Genomic DNA, 15,982 nt, shown 5'->3' with positions numbered 1-15,982 from the left:
CCTCTCAAGTGCCAGTGGTGCCCTTGAATGTAATGATGTCGCCCGCCAACGAGTCGGTGGCGCCCCTCAAAATGATGTTGCCGCCCCTTCAAGTGATGGTGCCGCCCCTTGCAGTGGCGGTGACGCCTCTCAAAGAAACAGTGGCGCCCTTCGAAGTGTCGGAGGCACCCCTTAGTTTAATGTTGCCGCCCTTAATTTTATGTAGCGCCCCTCCATATGGTCTTGCCGCCCCTCTTGTTACTTACATTTCCATTTAGGCTCCAAGCATGGATGAAGGTTCTTTCATTTATGCTCGAAGTCTTGGCTCGATGTGTCAGTTATACAACTGCAGTGAAATAACATGTTTCAACAGCAAAGCTTGAATGCTACAAAAATGAAGAGGCTGAGACGTATTTGGAACGTAATGCTAGTCTACATGAAAAACTGTTACAGAAAAATGACGTAATCATTTCTGTAAACTGCTTGCATAATTTATTGCGATTGATTGCTTATATTTGTCAAAGCGGGACTGGCAACAATATCTATGATCGTAAATAAAAATTATTACTCGAAAAATGCAAACATTTATTTACAATAAAATTAATAAATGATCAAAAAATTTTCTTATTTATGACGTCATCAACTTGATAAATTTTCTAGGATAGAGTTCGAAAATATAAACAAACCGTTCTGAACGACACACACATGAGACCCCTGACAATAGACAAAAAATTAATAAATTATTTGATACTTCTGCTCGATATCGCACACTCTGTCATCATGTGTAGTGCGGCTGAGCTTAGCAAATTGCACACATCCAAAATTTCAAGTGATGAGGGTAAAGTGTTTAACTACTTGGTTCATGAGAACGATGCTGGTCTTTTAACCATTTATTTACACTCGACGGAAGATAATGCAATTTCTTGCAAGGCGGAGGTAAGTCTGAGTTAAATATCACAATTAGTTGAAGTTATGCTGTTTGGAATTAATCTTAAAACACCAATGATCCCAAGGCTGTTGATGATGGGTAGGTAGTCAGCCGTCTTTCAGTGTACGCATAAGTGTGATGCCTGCTTAATGACTACCCTTATTTTTTGCACAAATTGATGCATTAGCTATTGCTTTTTTATTTTTCATGCCTCTAAAATCATTTTTACTTTGCTGCAAATTACCTGTTCATTGTTTGCCAAAATAATTAAAACAGGTTAATATGAGCATCATGTTACGTAGATCAAGATTGCTTGATAATGGGGATTGTGTTCAGCTTAGGTTGAAGTATGTCTTATTTTGCAAACCCACACAACATCCATGGCATCAGGAAGGTCATTGTATCCCATCATGGCCCTTATGCTAAGGGCCACCTGCTGAACCATACTCTTAAAGAAGTTACAGGGCAGTGCTCTAGTCTTTTTTATCTTGTTAATGGTTGATAGACTAGGGTTACCCGCGTGCTCCGCAACGCGAAGAAGGGTTATTTTTGACCCGTGGGTATTGGGTTGGTCTTTGTCGATTTGGTTGGTATCCATTTCGTTCGATTGCTTTTTGACGGCCAAGCATTTTGTAATAAAACAAAAAAGATACATCGCATCGAGGTGCCCGTGTCGTATTATCATGCGTTCTACTTAAGAATGATTAGAAAACTGACGTGAAGTCTTTTGAGGGCCATCGATGAATTCCGGTAAAAATGACAATGTAATGGTTTGGAACATTTACATTTTTAAGAATACTGTTGATCATCATGCAAAAATGAAGGCTGAGCCTTGGACAGAATTGAATGCTCTTTCCAACGGTGCCATTTTTAATTGCCAGAGATATCAGATCATTGAGCAAAACCCGTGTGATTAATAAAGTGGCGCAAAATTGACAAACACCATTTTTTTCCGTGATTTGTACCACCTTGATTTGGAGCAATCAGCTTTTCACAATTTTCTCATGAGAGGCGGTACATTTCCCTTGCCAACAGGCTTTGTTCCAACTCGCTCCGTTTAACAGTCACCTAAAAATAAAATCAATTCCAAAATCCGTCCAAAACGTCAATTTTCCACATAAAAGTGCCCTCCCCGGTGCACATGGCGCGTGTCATCCCCTGCACCGCACACCATTCGATAGCCCGTTCAATTATCCACACGATGCTGTTTTTCCCGTGCCGGTCGGACCCCTGGTCACCAAGATATAGCACCGGGACCGGACCCGTGTCGGCCAAAATTTGCCGTTTTCGCCCGATTTCGCACGCCGATTTATACATGTAAAGTCTATGACGCGAATTTGCACTTTTTGGGCACGCGCCACGCGCTCCCTATCAATCCGATCGAGCTGCGACCCCTCAAAGGCACGTCGCGCATCCTTGATCTATAAGTTGTGCAAATTTCACCGGGCTAGGTGCAACGGTCTGGCCTGTAGTCCACGCAAAGCACCACCAAGTCGGTACCTCGGTAACGGACAGACGCACCCTCCTCAAATAGTAATATAGATTCAGTAGTGCTTGTTTAATGGAATGCTGAAGGCAGGCATGTCTCCATCTGTACAAAATCTCATCAAATCTGCCTCAAATTACCAATAGATATCAGATACTTGCTTACTTTATTTAGTTCTGATTGATTTCTGTTGGTTATTGTCAGGTAATATCTCATGTTTTTTTCAGGTGACCCCAGATATGTTATCCATCTTAACTCAGCAAAGTGAAGAACCAGCAGCTTTAGCCAGAAATCTGCTTTTTGCCAGAGAGCCCAGCATTGTTTGGTGTGTCGAGACCAGCAGAGCAGATGCCAAAGTAACATGGAAGAGGAGCCTGGCTGAGGGAATGAGGCTAAAACTGGGATCAATTACTTTGGTAAGTATGTAATACCCTTATTCAAAACTTTATTTTTCTCAATTCAGTCACTGATGATAACCATAGGTTTATGTATTATGTAACAGTGTATTGCTGTTTCAGTATAACATCAATTATGTTAGCTACTCTCATGTAACATCCTGTAGGTCTATAGTGCAGGCAAAAAATTGCACCTGTATTAGTACATCATCGATGATGAGTCCTCTCTAGTTACTCAATTGTTGAAACAGTACTTGCCTCATGCTTCATCAATGTCCTATATTCCAGGTTGCACACCCCTCTGCATCCTCAGATATGCTCTCCATCTGCTCTGCAGCCCTGCAGGAGGAGACAGCCAAAACAAAGGTGGCTCAGAGTAAATGTGACGCTCTGGAGAAAGGTAATTTTTCTCAAGTGAGCCACAATGGCCAATTCACAATAGGTATCTTAGAAACTATAGGGGACTTTGTGCTTTCACTGAATCATTGGCTCATTGGTTGGTTAGATGCTCACAGCGCCCAGCTGAAAGTTACACACTGATTGCAATATTTTTGGCAAGCTGTTGTTGCTGAACTTGCAACGTTTGAAACATATGTCTTAGCACTATCAACTGACAATAGTATGAATAAATAGAAATAAAATGCTAATAATAACAGAACAATGTAACAGTTTAATAAGTGATTAAGTAAATAACAATAATGATGAATATTTGCATGTAACTGCCACCCTCATGATATTCTATATCATCATATTATTTTAGTAACATCATTGTCATGACCATTCATTCATTCATTCATTCATTCATTTATTTATTTATTCATTAATTCATTCATACATACATTCGTTCATTCATCCATTCATTCATTCATTCATTCATTCATTCATTCATTCATTCATTCATTCATCTATTCATACATCATTCATTCATTCATTCATTCATTCATTACCCCAGAGAACAGCCAGCTGCGCCGGCTGGCCGAGGAAGCGGTCAAAGCCCGCGAGCTGCTGGAGGCAGACCTGATCTCCAAGTTTGCCCGGCTGCTGAACGAGAAGAAGTGCAAGATCCGCGCGCTGCAGGAGGTGCTCGATGAGCGACGAGCAGAGGATATGAACGGAGGTGGGTGATGGGCCGCCTACCACCGAATGCCACACGCGGGAGGGGGGTTCTTTAGGTGCTGTCTGTGCCTCTCCTGACTGGATGATAGAGGTGTAACGCAGAGGTCGCTAAGGTTGTGTGCAGTCCATGCGTGATATTGGCAGTATCAGATCGCAATATAACAGTTTACCTACATTATTTTTAAATGTGTTCACGGCATTCATGAGCCATAGACATTGTTTAGCACTCTTCCTTTTCTCCCTTTCCTAGCTGCTCCTAATTCGAGACTCCGGTCCCAAATGCCGCCCCTCTCCACTGCACCTGTCACTCTTCTGGTTTATGGCTCGTTCAGACTCCCGCTACCACATATACTCATCCGCCCTGTCGTTCTCCACAACTCCTCGTCCGTTCGGCAGCGGGCGGAGTCGGTGACGCCGTGCCCGTCTCCCCGGAGCCGCCACGGTCGGACGAGGACGCCGACGGGCCGGGCAGCGGCGACAGCGACGCCTACGACCAAGACACGGACGTGGACAGCGGCGGCGAGGGGGCGGAGGAGGCCGGGCCGTCATCACGAGCTGCCGCTCCGTCCTCCCGAGCTGCGCCGCCGGCCGACGACAGTCTGGAGCTCGACGGTGATGCACGTGAGTGAGTGAGTGAGTGAGTGAGTGAGTGAGTGAGTGAGTGAGTGAGTGAGTGAGTGAGTGAGTGAGTGAGTGAGTGAGTGAGTGAGTGAGTGAGTGAGTGAGTGAGTGAGTGAGTGAGTGAGTGAGTGAGTGAGTGAGTGAGTGAGTGAGTGAGTGAGTGAGTGAGTGAGTGAGTGAGTGAGTGAGAGAGAGAGAGAGGGGGGGTGAGAGGGTGAGAGGTTGAGAGAGGGGGGGGGGGTTATGGGTGGAAGATGAGTGTGAGAAATCAAGTGGCAGAATGAGTTATTGTTCTGATCTGATACCGCTATCGTTGAACTCTCCCGGTCTGCTTCATTAGATATTTAAACCGTTGATACACTGACTGAATGTGATATTCGTCATGTAGGGCGTTCCCACTAATTCATGACATGTATCTGCGTAAAACTTTGCCATGGGTCTCAATATCAAAGACGATCTCGACGTTACCTTGCCGACGGCCGTTCGAACTGTTGCTTTCGATAGCATCCTCTTTTTGAATTATGATGTTCATGCAACGATGTTGCTATGCCGTGCTGGTATGGTCCGCAAAATGCACGATTTGACATGCAAGCCGACCCGAGTTCATGTAGCCATTAAAGTAACTAGGCTGCTCAGACTTGTGTATAGCGTGCATGTTTTGCATAATCTGCCACTTTTTGGACCAGGAACTCGGCGATTTCAAGCTGTTCCTTATGGGTAGCTTTATTGCAAGGGATGCTAGCAGGCAGGCGGACCTTATGTCGATTGTGGTTTCGTTTCTTCCGTACACGTCGTAGCGTTTCCGTGTCTAACTTGTTCCTGTATGAATATTCCTAGATAAATCCCGGCTCGGATAGCCCGTTTCATAAACCACGCTCATTTGGAAGCCCTGCTTGCTGAAATTGAAATTGAATACAACACTGTTTTTGTGATTTGTGACCCGGTTAACACGTTAATTGAATCGCCAATATGCGTTTTTGTGATAAGCATATATGACACTCTCCAAACATCTATTAATTTTTTAGCATTTTTTTATCATCCCGTGTAGAGCTGTTATTATTCTACAAGTCAGCTCTCGCGCTATGACTGCATATGCCTGTGATACTATCAGAATACATCCCTCCCCCTGTCGGCAGTGGATGACCCGCTACCGGTGCGCCCCAAGCGGCCGGCGGCTGAACCAGCCCGACCGCAGCCGCCGCCGGACAAACGGCGGCTGGCCGAGTGTGACGACCTGCTCGACCTGGTGTGACCTCATCTGACCTGCTCGACCTGGTGTGACCTCATCTGACCTGCTCGAGCTGGTGTGACCTCATCTCAGGCCGGGGGTCAGGTCACCGGGGCGGGCGTTATGGGAGGGGCCAGGATATGGAATGACCTACACCCCTACCTTGGATATTCAAGTCACCGGGGCGGGCATTCAGGAAGGGGTCGTCAGCTGGCGATGAGGAAGGTAGATACATAGTGGTTACATTTGCATGCGGTTATGATGCTTTATTGAAATGTTTGTTTAACGATGTTATTTCTGTGCCCCGTTGACACAAAGTGGGCGAGCTGAACTCGAACTTTGTCAGGATAAATTCAAAGTCAGAGAGCAGACACACGTTGCTTGCCGTATACTGTGGTCTGTGAGATAGGCTAGCATGACTCAATTGCATTGTGATTGTAAATCAACGCTAAGATAACTCTATGCTTGTGCACAGATAACAGTAGTACCACTGTTATCTGTGGCTTGCGCATTCAAATGCTTCTTCTACCAGGATGCTCCACTTACGAATGGAGTAGGCATATTCCAGTCTCTGTTTGAGATCGTAGAGAGCAATGCGGACGCCGTTGTGTTGTGACTTAGGTCGTAATAGGAACGTCTGTGACGTAACACCAATGTCCGATTTGCGAGAGAAACATTTGAGAATCCTAGGAGTGCATTTTGTCAGTGCCTCTGTGAGTCTTGTGTGCTGCCTTTCTAGTCGAATGCGATGTGGGAAGCGTGCATGTCCGACGCCCCCACCACAATCTACATAGCTTTGTTCAAGTGTTTGTTGCATGCTATAGTGTGCTTTAGGTATGACGGATCTGTTGACCTGTGCGAGTCTGCTGGTAGTCGCCCAGCCAAACTAGCACAGTGTGATGTGATTTTGTGCGATTTCTGTAAACATTTCATGCACAATCCTGTGATTGTGTTCACCTTGTAAGAGTTAATTTCAACATAGTCATGTGTTGTTGATAACTGTAATACACCATCGTTTTGCCGAGACGCATGTGATGGCCCGAACTACAATGTCAAGCGCAATTCAGACGCCAGAGAAACCCAAACTCGGCTCCAAGTATCGCAGTAGCACTACACCAGCGAAGTTCCTGGGTAGGACACCACCCACCGACCATCCTCCGCCCAGTCTCGGGTCACTGCTCACACACCAATCGCTCCTTCAGCCGTGTATTGAACGATTGTCCCCTCACCAGCCGGTCCAACTCGCCGGCTCGAACCCCGGCACCGCAGCTACGCGCCGCTGAGCTCACAGAAAACGGAATAGGAGGGAACGGGTAACGGAATGGTGACAGAAAGCTTCAGAGTGTGGGCTTGGACATACTGATGCCATTGATAAGGATTTTCGCTAGTATTCCGGTGAAATATATGATATTTTTTGAAGTAAACTAAGCGAGCAGATCGGATGTTAATTGTCGGGAAAAATAATGGCGATAGAACAAAACGGTGCACAGAATCAAGATTCACAGAATGTTACAATCAAAATGCAAAGTGGGCTGGCAGCAAACGCACGGCAACGAAAAGCAGCATCACACAGTGGACAAAAATAGACGGATTCTTATGGCGACGCTCGCTAGGGCGAGTCATAAAGCACGAAACCCGCACAATAATTTGCAAACAATGATAGATATTCATTTACATTAAAACAACACAAAACGGGACCACTCTCCCGGCTCTTCGTCCCAGCTCGGACGAAATCTCGAGACGTAGTATGGTAGGTACCGCCGAGCTTGGCATGGCAGCAGACGACAAAATAGACAACTCTTGGTTAGTGGAAACGGAACAGTTCGTCTGCTTTGGGTGATTACACGGATCCGCACTACCTCGAGGATGCGCACTGTTCGTAGACAAATTACCGGCGACTAACTAGTAATTGGTTAGATATATAGACTGCGTTAAATAGAACCCAAGACTTTGGACGAGTGTGGCGTAAAGCAGAATCAGGCGGGAGGAAAATGTAAAGCGACAGGGTCAGAGCCGAAGTGTCTGGGGTCAGCCGGCTTCAGCCAAGGTCTCAATGGTCAACGAAGGTCTCCTTTGATCAGCTAAGGTCTACCAGTCAACCAAAGCCGTCTGTCAGCCGAGGTCAGCAAAGGTCGCGCAGGGTCAGCCGAGGTTATCCAGGGTCATCCAAGGTCATCCGAAGTCCGTAGTGACCGGAGCCGGCCGGCCGGCGTGTTCGTCTACTTCATCAGGGAGGTGACGACGGCGCGGGCGTTCAGGTTGCGCAGGTCGGTGTAGGTCTGACCGCAGCCGACGAACACGATCGGCTGACCGGTGACGTAGGTCATCGAGATGGCCGCACCCACCTGCCGCGATAGGTTACATGTCAGACAGTGGGTCAGGAGGAAGACTGGGAGATAATGGCCATTGATAAACACATGGTTCATGAAGGAATAAACGCAGATCCACAAAACACTTCCTTATAAACTACTTAATACGGGTAATGAGCTCCAGCTAGCAAAACATAACAAGCTACAAGTTCTAGAGGTCGAGACTCGAGATAAGGTCGTAAAGCTCGACCCCTCACGCCACCATTTAAACTGACCCACACGCCGACAGCGATTTCGTGGCCTCACGGACCCGCCGGTGCCGACGCTACCCACCTTGTCGTCGATGGTGTCGAACTTGGTCAGCACGATGCCGTCGATGGTGTGCGGCCGGTCGGAGGCAGAGTGGTCGGCCAGCGACTGGTTGAACTTGACCAGCTGGTCGACGGCCTCGTTACCGACCAGCGCCTCGCCCACGAACAGCACCAGGTCCGGCTCGTTCACCTTGATCAGCTGGAGGTGCCGAGAGGGGAAAGAAGTGAGGAGGGTAGGGTTAGTTGGCCGTAACTGCAGGGGTGAGAACGACACCTCAATTCGGGTACCGATATCAAAGACGAAGAAAGAAGACAAGGAGAAGTCAAACAATGAAATACGTTTTCACATAAGTCAAAGATACGATAAATCGATAAAGCAGCGTTCGAAAGGCACATCTTTTACACAAAGGAGACACTAACTAACCGGTTACGAAAGCATCACTGGCTACAACACGAAAATGGTTTCGGAAAAGATACAATTGTCTACCACAACCCAACCTCCAAGGCCCCTTGGCCAGCCCACCTTTCCCAGGGCGCGCATGAGCGGCTCGTTGTCCTGCATCCGACCGGCCGTGTCAATCAGCACTACATCCACCCGGCTCTCCCGGGCGAACCCGATCGCGTCGTTGGCGATACCGGCCGGGTCCTTGCCTGGGGAGGGGGAGAGGAGGAGGTGGTCAAAGCACTGATCGGAAGTGGACGAAAACGAGCAGAGGACGTGGTCTGTATCTGGGAAATACATACATGCTTCTTTGACGTCAGAAAATAATTCGGAGGTGTGCGGCGCCACTGTTACTTCAAACGGCAGAAAACGTCGGCACCAGTGACTATTGACTGGCCTGCCAGACTAATTGGTCTTCGTAAGGACTATCACACGCCCGACTCATAACTGACCTAACCCCTTTCCCTACACGGTACCGACCAAAACACACCCCTTCTTCCATTCATCGCTCACCACATACCTCTCCTTCCATCAATGACTTTTGTCCTTACCCTCCTCACTATCACTTACCATTACCTCCTCCCCACCCCTCCCTGGTCCTTCCCCATCCAGTCAATAACCACACTCCTTCCCCTCCAATAACTGACCGTATCCCTTCTCGTACAGCTGGACCATCTGCCTGCCGCCGTGTTTCTCTGGCGGGTGCAGCGCGTTCAGGTGGCGGGTGTGGGTCCGCAGCTGCTCCACGGCTCCGGCGCGGAACGTGTCGCACGCGGCGATCAGCACGCTGAACCCGTTCTCGATCAGCCAGAAACAAATCTGAGGGGGAGGGGGGAGATAGAGTGATTGGTGGAGAAGGAGTGAAGGAAGATAACTTCGGTGAATTGATGCAGAGATGCTTTACTGTCAATGAGAAATGAGATCAACATTTGGAATCAGCTGCATTCTTGTTTAGAAGGAGGGACAAAAATGCAATCACCTTTTTAAAAGAGGAGCATGAAAATGAGGTTAAAAAAACACGCCTGTTGCCTTCCTGACATTACCGGTCATGCAAATGTCATCACAAAATAAACATCTAGCATGTCAAACAAAGCCTCCCTCCTCGATGCACAACCCCAGTTATGCCAGCTCGCGATCTTTAACCATCTCACTCCGCACCTTGGCGAGGTTGGTGCTCTTGCCGACGCCGTTGACGCCGCAGAAGGCGACGACGTACGGCCTGCCCGACTGTTTAGCCGTCATCACATCACGCAGAATGTCGATACGCCGCTTCGGCGAGAGGATCTGCACCAGCGAGTCGACCAGGGTCTGGCGCACGGTCTGCGCCACGCCCTCGAACGTGCCGAGAACCTGCGGGACGGGGAAGGGGGAGTGAGCGTGGTAAGCATCGCAACTTGTCCGGCATAGGTACTAGGCGTGGCGAGTCATGCAACTGGGTTTGATAACAGACGAGCTAAACAGGATGAAATCAAATGGTTGTTCAGATACAATACCGGTTTTCGGATGATCAATAAAAAAATACACGTGAGGACGGAAGAAGACGTCGCAGCATGAAACAGAATACAAATGAACGGAGACGAAAAAAAAAACGCTCATGCCGTCTGAAAGCTTCCAAAGCCTCGTGTCTCGCGTTCTGTGCCCACCTTTCCCTCGAGTTTGAGAGCGATCGAGTCGCACAGTTTGGCCGCGATGTCGGCCGCCACGTTCTTCCCGACCAGGTGGTCCTTCAGCTGGTTCAGCACCGGCGTCACGTTCTCCTTGGTGATGGTCTTGCTGCCCACCAGACTCCTGGCGCCGGAGAGGGGGAGGTTGAGTTAGCTTATTTGGCTAGGCGTAGGTATCAGTATCCGAAGAGCAAGATCGAGTTACGGAAGCCACAGCCATAATGGAGTCTTCTGCTCCATTATGACTGTTGAGAACGTCAGTGTTCCGCTTCCCCTTCTGTTCATCAATCACTGTGCAGATGAAGTAACAACGATAAATATGTGGATGATGATGTTTGCAGTTTAATACGTGTACAACTAATGAGACTTCATTACCTACTTATCGACGACTGAATGTCCGAGTCTAATTTGAAACGAGGGTACTCCAGTCGTATTTGAGCCTTGAGGGTTCGGGACGCGGGGACTACAGGATTCATGGACGCCCATGCCACTGCATACCGTGGTCCGTGTAGTTAATCATTCCCGCTCCTAACTCACTTGAACATTCCGAACACACCGCCCGACTTCTGTTTGGTCGGTGCCGCGGACTGCTGCTCCTCCGGCTCACTTTCTTCATCAACTTCCATGTCCTGGATATTTCCAGCCATGGCTCCTACCATCTGTGACATATAGATCAGGCCGGAGCATGGGGTTATGGATATTTCCAGCCATGGCTCCTACAATCTGTGACAGATACACCGGGTGATTGTCAACGGGTCTCAAAAATAAATAAAATAAAAGACAGCAATGAGAATAGAAGCACGATCAGTGATACAAGACTGTGTCTGGAATACGTCGCTCCACTTACACTAGTATCAGGTACGAATTCGGGCCGCTTGGACGCCTTGCCATCGCCGGCCTCGGAGAAATCGAGGCTGGCGGCATCCTTCTGCCCTCCCGAGAGCGCCCAGATGCGCGCCTCTTTGCCCTTCTTGCCGCCACCGCCGGCCGCCGGCGACTTGGGCCTGGTGCGGAGAGTGAGGGAGCGTTGTAACGTTCTGAGCCGGGATACAGTAAGGTGCTAGGTATAAATAAACATGGGTAAATTTAGCTATTTGGCATGAAGGGGCTCCACGCGAGGAGAGCAGCGTTGGCTTTAAAATATTGCAGCAATTATAGACGTACAACGTAATTTTCCGATAGCCGAATTGAAAAACGACCGATCAGAGAATTGAAACGACACACCGGGGGATGTGTTTACGATTTTACGATTTACGGAGGGATTACGATACACAAAGCTCAGATTTTATCCACTCTAATTAGTCATTTCTCGACAAGATGTCAGCCGACCGCGACAGCACTGGTCGGGCCGGGTCGAACTCACGACTTGGGTTCCTTCTTCTTGCCGCCTCCACCGGACATCTTCATCATCATCTTGCGCCGGTTGGCTTTGATCTGGTCCTCCTGCGACATCCCCGGCTCCGGAGCAGGCTCCGGCTCCGGCTCCGGCTCCGGCTCCGGGGCGGGAGCCGGCTTCGCCACCGGCTCTGCCAGATCCAGCCGAAAATAAATTAGGTCAGATATATGGAAATACTCATAATGCGACCCCACAGTGACCGCTATTGACACCATTGCAACTCAGTAACGGACCACACATTTACCGCGAAGTAGCATCAATTATAGTTACTAATTCTGTTATCGATCACCTTTCAAGATCTTATTGGTAGACAATAGGATATGAATATGCATTAATCGATGATAACGACGTCACGACATGTGCCGTTTCACGCGTGCTCCATTGAAAAAGCGCATCGGCCAACCACGAAGCACCACCACCCCAACAGCCTCAGCCTCCGGACCCCTCCCTTCCCCTAGAGAACCAGAGAGCGGGCGCCACCATTACCTTCAGCTCCCTTCTTCTTCTTCTTATCCTTCCCTGAAACGGTGACCAGTGGCGTGTTAGCGGGGAGCTCAGCCGTCAGTTAAAACACGGTTCTGCCTCCACCAAGGCACCAACACCTCGCCCAACACCAGAGATCCACTCAGCCCCAATCGAGAGCAGCTCCGTCAAAATCCAGCACCGGTATGTCAGTGGGTCTAAGGCAAGAATCGGCCACAATCGTGCATTCCCCACCACCAATGTTGGTCCACACTTCAACCGCAGTTTAAGCATGCCTATCGGTAACATTCATTCAGTTTCACTCTTGACATGTTTTGCGGTGATTTGGGCACAACTCCAATCATACATACGCACACAAACCTGAACCCAAAACGGCTCGCACCCGGCCCCGGCACTGCGTGTCATTGACTCAGCCGGAGTGTCGCACATACCCGGCTTCTTATTTTCCTTGTTATCGCCTCCCTTTTTCTCAATCATGGAAGCGACCGTCTTCTGCGACTTTTGCGACTGCTCGAAGGAGCGCATGGTGCGTGGGGCCTCCGCCTTCTGCTGTCCCCACTGTTCGGCCACCGTTTGCAGCTGCGCGAACCGCGAGTCGAACGAGAACCTCTGCCGATGGGGAGACGGATGGCGTCAGAGGGGACGGTGTCAGTGTGGTGACAGTCGGAAATAATTACGGTGGTTTGCGATGGGGCCATGTGCTATTATCATTACGGTTTGAAATAAATATTTTCACACCGGCACCCACAGCCATGCTCATGTGCTTCATTGAACACCTTGACTCACCTTGTATAATGCATAAAAATAGCAAACGTTAGTGATGAAAACAATTTAAGACACAAGTGGAAGCAGTGAAACTGGTTTGGACCACTTTCCTCCCAGCCCGTTTTTTTTGCGACCTTGCATGACAAGGAAACTCACAATCCATCAACCACAGTTAACTTGATACACTACAGCACCAAGCCAATCACTACTACCAGTACCTACTACCTGTTTTGATGTGCAGCCAGGCCAGCAGAATGAAACACAACGATTGGGCTATACCTAGGCCCAGCCCACATTTCCTGGTGCCAAAATACAATGGTTTCGAGGCCAGTCAAGCACGACCTGCTTTGTCTACTACCGCACCTGATAATAGCTGTGCTCGGTGAGCAGGTTTTCAAATTTATCCCGGAACTCCCGCTGTACATCATCCAGTAGTTTGTCCACATAGGAAAGCTGTAATATCTTCTGGAAGCCGACAACAAACACCAGGTCGAACTCGTTGTCCAGTCGGTATTTGAGTGTCCAGCTTGCATCTGTGAATGATGAGATGCCTGTGCGCTCCTGTGAAAGAGCAGGTTATAGGCTAAGTCAGTTTGATGCATGTCTGATTAGCATTCATACATCAGCAAACTATAGACAAACCCTAAAATATGTCATTCATTCATTGCTACAAATATTCCATCTTGAGCCTTTGTCAAAGCATTAATATTTTAATATTCCATTCATTGTTGACAAGTACCTAACTTCATTAAATATGTACCTAAGCTATTTATCCCTACATCAAGAGCCTTATTCATCAGCACCTGCCATTGATGGGTCAGCAACACATTAGACATCCCAAGCAGTGAGATGTCTACCAAGCAGTGGGATGTCTAGATAGAATGCAGTTAAAAGCAAGCATTTATCAGCACAATTATTAAGTTTGCTATGTGAGGAATACAACATTTTGTTAGTATCAGAACTCGCAACTCGCAAGAGAGCCAAACAATCCAGATACTGATCCTCCTTGAACCTTGGAATCATTGATCCATGCAGCATTAGATAGATACCTGAAAAACACTTCTAAGCCAAAATGTATCAAAACAGTCACTCGTTGCCTCTATCTATGTTAGTTAGATGAAACAATACGGCTACGTTGACGTGGCCTAATTTAAGGTCACAACAACTATATCTCTATATTAATTTACCTGTAAAAGGACACTTTTCACTAATGCATTTACAGATGGAGCGAATAAATCTTTGGTGCCTTCAAAACACCAAAGCACGATGCCTCCCTTTGTGAATATAACAAAGAAATCTAACATCGTGTGGCCGGAACACCACCACGAACACGACAACAATCGCAACTGACGTCCAGCTGTTTTCCTTCTACGCCTTCTACGCAATCGCAGTGGATATGCAACTGCGTCGTCAACGTAACAGCCGCGTCAGACAAGATTTCATTTCCAAATGAAGGAAACCTCATATGCGTGAAGGATTTTCGCTATTTGGTCCCTAATCAAAATACTTTTTGTTTCGCGTCAATGCACCAGCTTACAGAACTGCAATGAAATATGTCATTTAGGTATTTGATGCATACTTTGTCTGATACTGATCTGCAAATTCCGCATGTTTCTTTTTATAGAATTTAGTACACTTTTTCCTCGTAGGTAAATCTCTTTATAATTTGGTAGTAATTTGATGGAGTTCAAATCACCGCGCTTAGACGTTTATTGCGCAGCATATCTTCGAATTATTCCATATATGGAATATTGATGTTTTCTTTGTGTGTTACAAGTTGGTAATTTCATAAATATGCAAGATATTACAACAAAAATTACCCGACGTTTCGTTTATTATAACTTTTTCAAGGGTTAAAATAAACGAAACGTCGGGTAATTTTTGTTGTAATATGAATATCTTGCATATTTATGAAATAATTGTCACATTACAACTCAAGTTGGTAATTGTAATCGTGGATCGGTTCCTCGAGTTTTTTCCTATTTTAACAAGTGTCTCCATTTTTTCATTGGACATTTCACTCCAGCGCAAACCAGCCCCTGTTCTTCAGCAGTAGGATATTATACTCGAAGGCTGAATTTGAATTGGAATATGAATACCTACCAGTCGAGTGCCTGTTGTAATGCAATGCCAGACCAGTCGGGCGCACTGTGGTAATTCCGGTCCATTTATAGAAACGTTGCTATATTTGGAAACGTTTCCAAATATAGAAACGCTGCGTTCCATAAATGGAAACGCTCAGAAGCACCGATCATTCCGGACGATTTATTTTAAAGCAAGATGCGTTATATAACTTTCTAGATGGTGGAATGCCATCTAGTGGCAACAAGGAAGCACTCAGGTGAAAATGACAAGTCAATTTCGCCAAAACTTAAAACATCTGTTTAGACCAAATTAGCCAATATTCTGCCAAAAATCAGCCCAAATCAGGTTCTGGACGTCATATTTCAATTTGAAGGGAAACCTTAATGGAAGTTTTTCTCTTATTCGCAATTTCTTCTACATTTTACACAAACCGGAAATCAAATCGTCGTCATTACCATGGCCCACCATGGATTTCTTCGGGCCTCCTTGCGATTATAAACTCAAATGTTGGCTTGTCACTGGTGGTAACCGTTTTGTGCGAAATTTCGCCAGAGCTTGCGAAGATCGTCAAACAGGTGAGCGTGCACCTACCGTTTCCAAATATAGAAACGCAGCGTTTCCATATTTGGAACAAGCGTTTCTATATATGGAACATCGTTTCCAAATATAGAAACGTTTCTATATATGGAACGGAATTACCACAGTGTGCCCGACTGAGACTGCAAAGTGTGGGAAGCTCGTGGGTACCTTGCCACTTGCCAGTGTAGAGGCACG

General features: G+C 47.1%; 2 protein-coding genes across 3 annotated transcripts; one reads left to right on the top strand and one right to left on the bottom strand.

The window, feature by feature from the left end:
- Window positions 1-690: 690 nt before the first annotated feature.
- On the top strand, window positions 691-5,870 carry LOC122385284 (DNA repair protein XRCC4-like). Its single transcript, XM_043373429.1, has 6 exons — window positions 691-915; window positions 2,621-2,809; window positions 3,077-3,188; window positions 3,741-3,905; window positions 4,301-4,525; window positions 5,662-5,870. The coding sequence occupies exons 1-6, from the start codon at window positions 760-762 to the stop codon at window positions 5,775-5,777; spliced, it is 963 nt and encodes a 320-aa protein (XP_043229364.1). The 5' UTR covers window positions 691-759; the 3' UTR covers window positions 5,778-5,870.
- A 1,510-nt stretch (window positions 5,871-7,380) lies between these two features.
- Window positions 7,381-14,546, bottom strand: LOC122385269 (signal recognition particle receptor subunit alpha-like). 2 transcript variants are annotated; one of them, XM_043373409.1, is made up of 13 exons: window positions 14,311-14,546; window positions 13,487-13,684; window positions 12,790-12,967; window positions 12,362-12,394; window positions 11,843-12,005; window positions 11,327-11,483; window positions 11,017-11,138; window positions 10,459-10,603; window positions 9,974-10,165; window positions 9,463-9,634; window positions 8,897-9,024; window positions 8,396-8,572; window positions 7,381-8,098 (listed from the first exon to the last, which is right to left on the bottom strand). In XM_043373409.1, exons 1-13 carry the CDS (start codon window positions 14,425-14,427, stop codon window positions 7,973-7,975), a joined length of 1,908 nt encoding a protein of 635 aa, XP_043229344.1. In that variant the 5' UTR covers window positions 14,428-14,546; the 3' UTR covers window positions 7,381-7,972. The 2 variants fall into 2 exon arrangements, with proteins under 2 accessions (XP_043229344.1, XP_043229346.1); XM_043373411.1 differs by lacking the exon at window positions 12,362-12,394 and having other exon boundaries at window positions 14,311-14,492.
- Window positions 14,547-15,982: the final 1,436 nt, after the last annotated feature.

This window comes from Amphibalanus amphitrite, unplaced genomic scaffold (assembly GCF_019059575.1).
Source record: "Amphibalanus amphitrite isolate SeventyFive unplaced genomic scaffold, NRLGWU_Aamphi_draft 000213F_arrow, whole genome shotgun sequence".
Classification (NCBI taxonomy): Eukaryota; Metazoa; Arthropoda; class Thecostraca; order Balanomorpha; family Balanidae; genus Amphibalanus; species Amphibalanus amphitrite.
Note: the sequence above shows the minus strand (reverse complement) of the source record. Positions and strands in the feature narration are given on the sequence as shown.

Coding starts and splice junctions, on each gene's coding strand:
- LOC122385269 (XM_043373409.1), bottom strand. CDS start 14,427: ATGTTAGATTTCTTTGTTATATTCACAAAGGGAGGCATCGTGCTTTGG. Junction 12,968..13,486: donor CCGAGCACAGCTATTATCAG/GTGCGGTAGTAG, acceptor CCCCATCGGCAG/AGGTTCTCGTTCGACTCGCG. Junction 8,573..8,896: donor TCATGCGCGCCCTGGGAAAG/GTGGGCTGGCCA, acceptor CGGCACCTCCAG/CTGATCAAGGTGAACGAGCC.
- LOC122385284 (XM_043373429.1), top strand. CDS start 760: ATGTGTAGTGCGGCTGAGCTTAGCAAATTGCACACATCCAAAATTTCA. Junction 916..2,620: donor CAATTTCTTGCAAGGCGGAG/GTAAGTCTGAGT, acceptor TGTTTTTTTCAG/GTGACCCCAGATATGTTATC. Junction 3,189..3,740: donor ATGTGACGCTCTGGAGAAAG/GTAATTTTTCTC, acceptor TCATTACCCCAG/AGAACAGCCAGCTGCGCCGG.